This window comes from Triticum urartu, chromosome 1A (genome assembly GCF_056163025.1).
Source record: "Triticum urartu cultivar PI428250 chromosome 1A, HENAU_Tu73, whole genome shotgun sequence".
Lineage (NCBI taxonomy): Eukaryota > Viridiplantae > Streptophyta > Magnoliopsida > Poales > Poaceae > Triticum > Triticum urartu.
Window position 1 is genome coordinate 29,136,507 of NC_141873.1, and position 9,320 is coordinate 29,145,826.

General features: G+C 47.7%; 1 protein-coding gene and 1 pseudogene across 1 annotated transcript; one reads left to right on the forward strand and one right to left on the reverse strand.

Annotated features, from left to right (window-relative positions):
• Positions 1 to 1,061: 1,061 nt before the first annotated feature.
• Positions 1,062 to 5,232, forward strand: LOC147988714 (hydroxyproline O-galactosyltransferase GALT6-like). The gene is made up of 7 exons (XM_087545214.1): positions 1,062 to 2,035; positions 2,739 to 2,971; positions 3,069 to 3,356; positions 3,434 to 3,562; positions 3,670 to 3,843; positions 4,428 to 4,535; positions 4,637 to 5,232. The coding sequence occupies exons 1-7, from the start codon at positions 1,231 to 1,233 to the stop codon at positions 4,844 to 4,846; spliced, it is 1,947 nt and encodes a 648-aa protein (XP_087401340.1). The 5' UTR covers positions 1,062 to 1,230; the 3' UTR covers positions 4,847 to 5,232.
• Positions 5,233 to 7,540: 2,308 nt separating this feature from the next.
• On the reverse strand, positions 7,541 to 8,976 carry LOC147988715 (F-box protein At5g49610-like; annotated as a pseudogene).
• Positions 8,977 to 9,320: the final 344 nt, after the last annotated feature.

Genomic DNA, 9,320 nt, shown 5'->3' on the forward strand with positions numbered 1-9,320 from the left:
ATCAATTGATGCATACATCAATTTTTATTAATTATTCAACAAAGGTCTGATAAAAATATACATCAAGCCACCCGAAGTTACCACTCACACTTATAAACTACATAATATGAAATGCTCTCACTTTCCATATCTCAAACCGATGTCGTCAACTTCTAGACTGTAACCATAGTTGACGTTAGCCAGGGATGGAGATGCAGCAACGGCAACTCAAATTCGGATGAAGATGATTACTAGCAATAATGCAATAAATGTTGATTCAGGGTACTCCCTCCGTTACAGTTTAGAAGGCATATTTAAATTTACGTGCGTTTCCACAATAGACAAGGTTTAGGGCGCATTGCATTTATTTCTAATAGCTAATCAGTATTCCGACATACTATTTTTATATGCATGAGTAGTGTGAATGCTATTTTTTAGCTCATCTCACAACCAGTAGATAACCACCTAGGTCCGAGAGAATTTCCAAGCGCGCCTTCTAAACGTGACGGAGGGAGTAATTGCAATTAATTTAATTAATGATGGCTGCAAGATTAACTGTAAATAATGCAATTGATATTGTTTCCAGATAATTTGCATTACATTTATTCCAAATTAACGGTCATGTGTTTGATAATAGTATTACCTCTCTCTCAGTTTACAGGGCGTGCTCGTGCCCCTAGGTCGTTAATTTGATCAATTTAATACAAGTCATATATTACAAAAAATATACCAATATAAACTTCAGATGCTCTATTTTCAAACCGTATAATTTTTGTGTTATATAGTTTATATTAAGGTGATAAAATTGGCAACCTAGGTATACGCGTAGGACTTATAAACTGAAACGGAGGTAGTACAGTACTAAAGCAACATGATGCGTTGGATATAGGTGGTCGAATGACTGAGATCATTAGTATTCCATCCGTTCCAAATTATACGTCGCAGAAATGGATATATCTAGAATTAAAATACGTTTAGATACATCCATATCTGTAACAAGTAATTCGGCGCTTGGTCTGTTTATTTTGTTTGGTTTGTGTTGTGTGTTTGCTGTTGCGTGCACCGCACCGAACCACCGCCAGCCCACCTCCACCCTCGCAACGGTCTGCTCGCCGGAGTGCTGTCGGAGAAGCAATAAGTAGCTAGCCAGCCAGCACATGGTCCCGTCCTCCCAAACGGCTACTTTCTCGCCCCTTCCGCCGCCTTCCGGAACCTTGCTCCGGCTCCGGCACCTGACCAACCAACCTCACCATGCCGCGCCGGCGCCTGTGCCGCGCGGTCCTCGCCGTCGCCGGAGCGGCCTACCTCGCCTTCCTCCTCCTCTTCGAGCTCCCGTTCTCCTCCCCGTCCTCGTCGTCTTCAGCCTCAGGAGCGCTGACCACCCACCGCTCCCGCCGCCGCGAGCTCGAGGCCTCGGCCTTGGCCTTCCCCTCCTCGCGCTTCTCCCCCTCCCGACCCGCGTTCCCCGCGGCCGTGTCCCCCTCTCCGTCCTCCCCGCCGCCGCTCCCCATCTTCTCGTCCCTCCTCCTCCTCCCCCGGTCCAACGCCACGGCGACCCCCTTCGACGGCGCCGCGGCCGACGCCTTCTCCGCCGCAAAGCCCCATCTTGCGCACCTCCAGACCGCCGCATCCGCGTCCGCATCCACCACCTCCCCGCCCCCGTCCTCCCCGATCTGCCCGGCCTCCATCTCGCTGCACGCGGACAAGCTCCCCGCCGACGGGGTCCGGACGGTGGAGCTGCCGTGCGGGCTGTCGGTGGGGTCGCACGTGACGGTGGTGGCGCGCCCCAGGCCCGCGCGGCCCGAGTACGACCCCAAGATCGCCCAGCGCAAGGACGGCGGGAAGACGCCCCTCATGGTGTCGCAGTTCATGGTGGAGCTGGTGGGCACCAAGGTGGTGGACGGCGAGGCGCCGCCCAGGATCCTCCACTTCAACCCCAGGATCCGCGGGGACTACAGCGGCAAGCCGGTGATTGAGATGAACAGCTGCTACAGGATGCAGTGGGCGCAGTCGCACCGCTGCGAGGGTTTCGCATCCCGCCCCGCCGAGGAAACTGGTGAGCTTCAGATTTGCCTGCTTAATTCGTTTAGCTAGGTTGAATCCATGTTGATTTAATTTGACTTCATCTTGCCATCTCGTGTTCTTCCCTTGTCTAAGGGGATTGGATTGAAGTTGGTAACTAGGAAGGGATTCCATCAATTTCAGTGATCTAATTGTGTGTGTACTAACAGCGTAGAAAAAAGTGCAAGCTTTGGAAAGAAATTTCCAGAGAGGGTTCGATTTCTTTTGCTTTATGGAGAATGTTTCTGATAGTGATTGTGCTTGATTTGTCTAATTGGTGGAATATTATTATAAGAATTAGAGAAGGATGGACCTGCAACCGTGTTTTGAGGATTACAGCAATGATGTGAGTTTGACTTCAACCTGGCAGTGGGTACTTGAACTCCCTGTTCCCATTTCTTCTTAGCCAATCACTGAAGGAAGATCACAATAATTGAGTGCTTAATTAGTTATGCATATCTAGTCTGATTGTTCCATTAGTTGGTTGCAACCAAATTAGTTCAGCAATTATTCTCATTGTTTGGAGAAGCTGCAAGTGAAGCTTCTCTAATTTGGGTTAATATTCTGAGGAAGTAGGCATTTTCGTCGTTCAGCAACATATCCATTCCCTTTTTCCCAAATCATTCTAAAATGAGTTGAATCGCACTTTTTTTTACTTCACTCTAAAAATGGCATGTTGACCTGGTTTGATCTTTCAGTTGATGCTCAACTCAAGTGTGAGAAATGGATTCGGGATGATGACAACAAGTCGGAGGAGTCAAAGATGAAGTGGTGGGTGAAACGTTTAATTGGTAGGTCAAAGGATGTGCACATCAGTTGGCCATACCCATTCGGAGAAGGCAAGTTGTTTGTTTTGACTCTCACAGCTGGTTTGGAAGGTTACCATGTCAATGTTGATGGGAGGCATGTCACTTCATTTCCTTACCGCACTGTAAGTTCGTCGGTCGAAAATCCTCAATCACAAATCTGGTTCAATTACATGAGTAGCCTCCTGAGATCTGCATATCTGATTTTGGTGGTCTTTACAGGGTTACACTCTTGAGGATGCAACTGGGTTGTCTATCAATGGAGACATTGATATTGAGTCAATTTTTGCTAGTTCTCTACCCAGTTCACATCCTAGTTTCTCCCCAGAGAGATACCTTGAAATGTCGGAGCAATGGAGGGCCCCGCCGCTACCAACTGAACCCGTCGAGCTTTTTATTGGCATTCTGTCAGCAGCGAGCCATTTTGCCGAACGTATGGCTGTGCGCAAGTCATGGATGATGTATACAAGAAAATCATCTAATGTTGTAGCTCGGTTCTTTGTGGCTCTGGTAATTACTTGCTTTCCCCGTGTTTTTGCTTGTTGTTTACATATACCAAACTCTGACCAAATTAAGCAATTTCACAGAACGGTAAAATGGAGGTCAATGCAGAGTTGAAAAGGGAGGCAGAGTTCTTCCAAGACATCGTCATAGTGCCTTTCATGGATAGTTATGATCTTGTAGTTTTGAAGACCATTGCCATTGCGGAGTATGGGGTAAGTGAACTGAAATATGTTAGATAACTGCTTATGTTCTGCCATTTTGTCTCACGCCGTCAGTTTTATTGACGTTTCTACACTGATTAATGGTCATGTGTATCCAGGTTCGAGTCATCCCGGCAAAATATGTGATGAAATGTGATGATGATACATTTGTTAGAATTGATTCCGTGCTGGACCAAGTAAAGAAAGTTAAAAGCGATAAGAGTGTGTATGTGGGAAGCATCAACTACTACCATAGACCACTGAGATCTGGCAAGTGGGCTGTGACTTATGAGGTAAATTGCTGTCCTGTACTACAGAACCACCATTCATCATCTATATTGCTTAAGAAATGTGAAATGAAAAATACTAGCAACTAGCACACTCGTGTTTCCGCTTACTGCCAAATGACAAGCAATCAATCACCAACCAGCACCCGGTATGCTATCTGTGAAAACCATTATGTGTGTTTGCTGTGCAAATTAGCAGGCACATCAAAAGCGCAAATCTTGTAGTGATTTATGAGGATAGTTGCTGGAATGATTAAATAAATATTGACAGTCGACAAATTGTTTTACGTGGAAAAACTCTTTGTGCAAGAGGAGTAAAAACTATGGGATCAACAAAGTTCAGTTTTAAGTTCTTGTACTAATGTACATATACTTGAATATGTGCATTATAGAAATAACTTGGCATCAAAAGTGGATTTTACATTTCTCTGGTGAGTCAAAGGTCTTGCGTTCATATTTTATACTTGGAACATGGATATATAATCTTGTGACAACAAAATCTGGTGGTTTGTACTTTGTGCTGTCCTTGTTGGCCTTCCATCTTCCTGTTTTTGGTATATCGAAAGTATAGTTTTCTTGTTTCTTTCCAGGAATGGCCAGAGGAGGCTTACCCAAGTTATGCCAATGGGCCTGGCTATGTGATCTCATCGGATATTGCACGCTACATCGTATCTGAATTTGACAATCAGACGCTTCGAGTAAACATATCTATCTCTTGGAAGCTATCCAATTCCACTGACTTTTACTTGCGCTCGTGCAGAAGTGGTGATGGCTAAATTGTTAATTCTTTATTGTGCAGCTATTTAAGATGGAAGATGTCAACATGGGGATGTGGGTGGAGAAATTCAACATCACTCGTCGGCCGGTAGAGTATCGGCATGACGTCAGGTTCTACCAGGCCGGTTGCTTCGATGGTTACATCACCGCGCACTATCAGTCCCCCCAGCACATGATCTGCCTGTGGAGAAAGTTGCAGTCCGGTAGCACCCATTGCTGCAACGTGCGATGACGATGGTGAAAATGTGTTGCACCGTCGGTCTGAGAGGAAGAGATGATCGGCTCGCATGCACATGCATATCAAATGTGGAAATCATCAGCTGCGCCGATGGGCCGTCCGTTTGACAAAGTGCTCTCTGCTGGATTTATCATATCATTCTTTCATTCTTTTGGTCGGTGGCCTGTTTCGAGCCGCTGCTGATTCTGACACATGAAGGATGGGCTTGGGATCCTTTTGACGCCTGTTGATGTTTAGTCCCGTCAAATTTTCTTGACATAGGAGCTTTTAGGTGCTTGGGGGTATATTGCCCTTTGTATAGAAAACTAGTTTAGGATTCCATTTATGATATGTGGCATTTTATTTATTATCCAGAAATGAAACTTATGGTAAGAACCGAACTGAATAGTCAGCTCACTAGTCATCAACAGTCTCTGTTGATTGGGGGCGTGGTGGCTGTGTGCATCGATGCGATGCAGAGGCCGGGCATTTGCTTAGTGTGGTTGTATTACCTCTGACATATCGATTGAATGAAAATGTCCTTCGGCAAAAATAAAAAGGGTAACCCGAACATACAGGTTTCGAAATGACGAGAGGCTGCCGTTGCACGTTTATGGAAGGACCAAATGCTTTGTTGCGCTGAACCATACATACCAAGCAACAAAAGTGTCAGGGAAATGGCCAAGCAACAACGGTGTCAGGGAAATGGGTATAACTTCACAAAATGAAAATCGCTGTGTTAGCGAGTGATCTCTATCAAGTAATGTCAACATAACAAAAGCAAAGGACCGCACAGGGGCGAAGGGAATTGGAGTAGACATGCTGCATCCTCTTTCTTTTTTGCTAGATAGATTCAACACCAGATGTTTAACTTGTTGTAACTCACAGATCCTTCTAATCATCAATATTTTCTTCTCAACTCAAAATTTAGAATGCTTAGATTGTCAAGAAGATTCTCTAGATTGTAATATGTGCTGCGAGAGTTTGAGGATAAAATATCATGAACAACATAGCCAAGACTTAAGATTCAGGAACCACAGTACTGAATGGCGAACCTCTCTGCAATTACCAGAGTCTAGTCTAGTATATCATTCGAACACTTATGTTGTTCTACACCCCTTTAAGAAAGAGAACGAAGTTATCTCCCCCTAAAAGAAGAACGAAAGAACATAAAAGAAGAGAAAGAAATAAAAAGAAAAATATAAGTATATATTGTAAACTGAACCATTTCCTTCATCGGTGACATATGAGTTGTTAGATCATCTCCAGCCGTTGTGCCCCCAAGACGCGCCGAAAACCGCCGCTTGGGGGCAAGCCGGCGCTATTTTAGGCTTGGGTGTTAGTGCGTTCCTAGCCGCCGCCCCCCCCCCCCCCCCCCCAGGTCGTCCCCAGGCGCGCGCTTTCAGCCCATTTTCGGCGCTGGATTGGCCCAATATCCGGCACGTTGATATTATTGTGAGTTCCTGGCATACCAAAGAAAACGTGCCAAATCCAGAGGTCCTGTGTGGCCACTGCCTCAAGTATCACACTGCAAGCTCCTTTGGCACCTTTGTACATCCCCTGCCAAGCAAACAGGCAGTTCTTCCATGCCCAATGCATGCAGTCGATGCTTCCAAGCATACCAGGAAATCCTCTTGCTTCATTCTGTGCCAGGATCCGAGCAGTGTCTTCAGCATTGGGTGATCGCAAGTACCTCGGTCCAAACACTGCCACCACAGCCCTGCAGAACTTGTAGGTGCACTCAATGATCGTGGACTCGGCCATGTGCCCATAGTCGTCGAGTGAATCACATGGAGCCCCGTATGCAAGCATTCTCTGGATTGAGGTGAATCCAAGTGTGCCGGTGCAATCCTTCTTGCACCTGAATTAGTTGTCGTACTCCCTAAGTTCATTGACTATCCTGAGGAAAAGATTTCGGCCCATCCGATAACGGCGCCGGAAAACTTTGTCGCCGTGCAGTGGAGCATCGGTGAAGTAGTCGGAGTAGAACATGCAATAGCCTTCGAGCCGATGACGGTTCTTTGCTTTCCGTCGCCCCGGCGCTGAGCCGCCTCGCCTCGGCTTTGCATCGCCGGCAAGCAAGCCGGCCAGGGCGGCGAGGACCATGAGGTGTTCTTCGTCCTGGGTGGCGGTGTCGGCTTCCTCCTCGAGCAACGCCGCTAGCACCTCCTCGTCGTCGGAGTCCATCGCGGCCGGGGTAGGCACACGTAGCGGGCGTCGTGCGCAGACTCGTCGCCGGGCGCCGGAGCGGCGAGGGAAACTCGGGGAAAGTGGGGGGAGAAGGCGTCGGGGGGATCTTTCTTTGTTTCACGGCGAGGAATGGCGAGATAGCGGCGACGGCGGCGGCGGAGAGGTGGCTGGCGACGCCGGGATCGGCAAGGTGTTGGGGAAGGAGAGGGGAAAACAGGGCGAATCAGTGTGACTTTTCGCCTGACAGTGGGGACCCGGGCGATTTTCCCTTCCGCCGGCGCCCCCAAGCGTCCCCAGTGCGCCGGGTTCGGTCTGGGCGCGCCGGGTCAGAAAACGGGCCGATCCGGCGGCGCGACTGGGCCGTTTTTTCGGTGCCAGCGCTAAAAAAAGCGGCCTAAGGGGCATCTTGGGGGCGTGGCTGGAGATGCTCTTACATATAACATATCCATGTCCAAGCTATATATAGTGCCACAACAAGAAGATTAGGTCAACATCCAACAAACGATTTTTATGAGGGCCCTATGTTACTGATGGCCATTTTGCAAAACAAGGAATATAAGGTGCACAACACCTGAGCTCTTGGGAAGCGCTGATAACTTGCAATTTCTGATTATCCATATTGTATAAGACTGTCATCTTCCCATCAGTAAGGAAAAATGAATCACAATCTGGGTGAATTGCCAACATCTTGTAGGACTCGTCATCTTTGCGAGAATGCCTTTCGAACAGTACCAAAACACTAGCAGTGTGCTTTAGTGTCCATTTTCCGCTAGCATAATCCTCAAGAACCCAAACGAAGAGTTGACAACAATCATCTACACTCCAAGTATGCAAGCACCCCTGAGAGAGTCCAATGGCTGCTTCCGCCAAGCATGGCGCTTTAATTTCTCTCCAAATCTTTCCCTCTCTGTCTACTGTTACTATTGAAGAATTAAAGGTAGTCAAATGGATAATTCCATTCAGGAAGATGGCAGGTTTGGCCGTATGCATCGTTCTGATGCAGAGGACGGGGAGTCCCCCAGATTGATCACGACGCACCACAGCGTCGCGACTCCACTCATTCAGCGCGAAAGTCCACCGTCCAGTTTCCGATGGGTAGATCGCCACTTCTTCGATGACATCAAAATAATCTGCGAGGGGCACGACCACCACAAAACTGGAGGGGTTGGCTGTATCAAAACCCAAAAAACGTTCGGCTTGGTCTATATCACAAAGTTGACCTCCAACCAGACGGAGAATCTCTGGTCGGCCCTGGACCTCTATAGGAGGCAATACAGTACACTTCTCAGTCCCCGGATTTCACACGACATATTCAACATCCTCTTGCACTGAGCGCGGTTTCCAGCACATGCAAAGTAGAAGTCCGCCGCAGCATTTTTCGACACTGCATTTTTTATATTAATAACTGGTCAAGAAAGAAAGACCGGCATTGAACAAAGGGGGCCCACCCCCTGCCAGATCATGGAAATAGAGGCCCTCATCACGGTCCTCTCCGAAGAAGCAGAGGCTGGACAGCAGGGTCAGCGGCGACCTCTTGCGGATGTCGAGACCGGAGCAGAGGGCGAGCCACGGCTTGGAGACGCACTTGAAGCGGCAGAGCGACTTGTAGCGCACCCGTGAGAGGATCTCAATTATGACGTCGTCGGGGAGGTCCGCCGTGGGCTGCTGCTCGTGCTCGCGCATCAGCTTCTTCTTCTTCTTCTTCTTCTTCTTCTTCTTCTTCTTCTTCTTCTACAAAGGGAAGAGACGATTCATTCAGGTTTCCAATTCTTTTTCTTGGATGGAAGATTGGAAGATTTAGAAGAAGAGGCGGAAGAACAAACCTCTGGAGCAACGATGTGGAGCGCCGGCGAACGGGACGGAGCATCCTCGCCGCGGCCACGGGGGCTGGTCGCCGGTGGGGGATCCTGCTCCGTGGCACCATATCCTCCTCGTCCTCCTCCACCTGGCGACATCGTCTCCTCGGTATACCGGGACTATGACACGAACTTGATCCTCGCCTGATCGGCTTATTAGTTATTACTAGTTGAATGCTCGTGCGTTGCGACGGGTCTTAAAAATGTATACATTGGTCATTGTTATAATTCAGAAGTGTATGTCAAACATGATTGATATTCATTCATATAACGGCAACTTCCAATTCTTTCTCCCACTTCTTTCTCTATCATGTCTCTTTTTTAACGTGAAATAGTAGGGGAGACCCCTAATGTATATTTTACAAAATTAGAAGTGTGTCCTTAACTCCCTATGTCATCGTCTCTTTCAATACCTTCCCTGCATCGAGAAAAAGCGGTTTTCT

Bases quoted from the DNA above. Each gene is read 5' to 3' on its own strand.
- LOC147988714 (XM_087545214.1), top strand. From the start codon at position 1,231: ATGCCGCGCCGGCGCCTGTGCCGCGCGGTCCTCGCCGTCGCCGGAGCG. The intron at 2,036-2,738 runs GTGAGCTTCAGA...TTGATCTTTCAG, and splicing joins CCGCCCCGCCGAGGAAACTG to TTGATGCTCAACTCAAGTGT. The intron at 3,563-3,669 runs GTAAGTGAACTG...ATGTGTATCCAG, and splicing joins TTGCCATTGCGGAGTATGGG to GTTCGAGTCATCCCGGCAAA.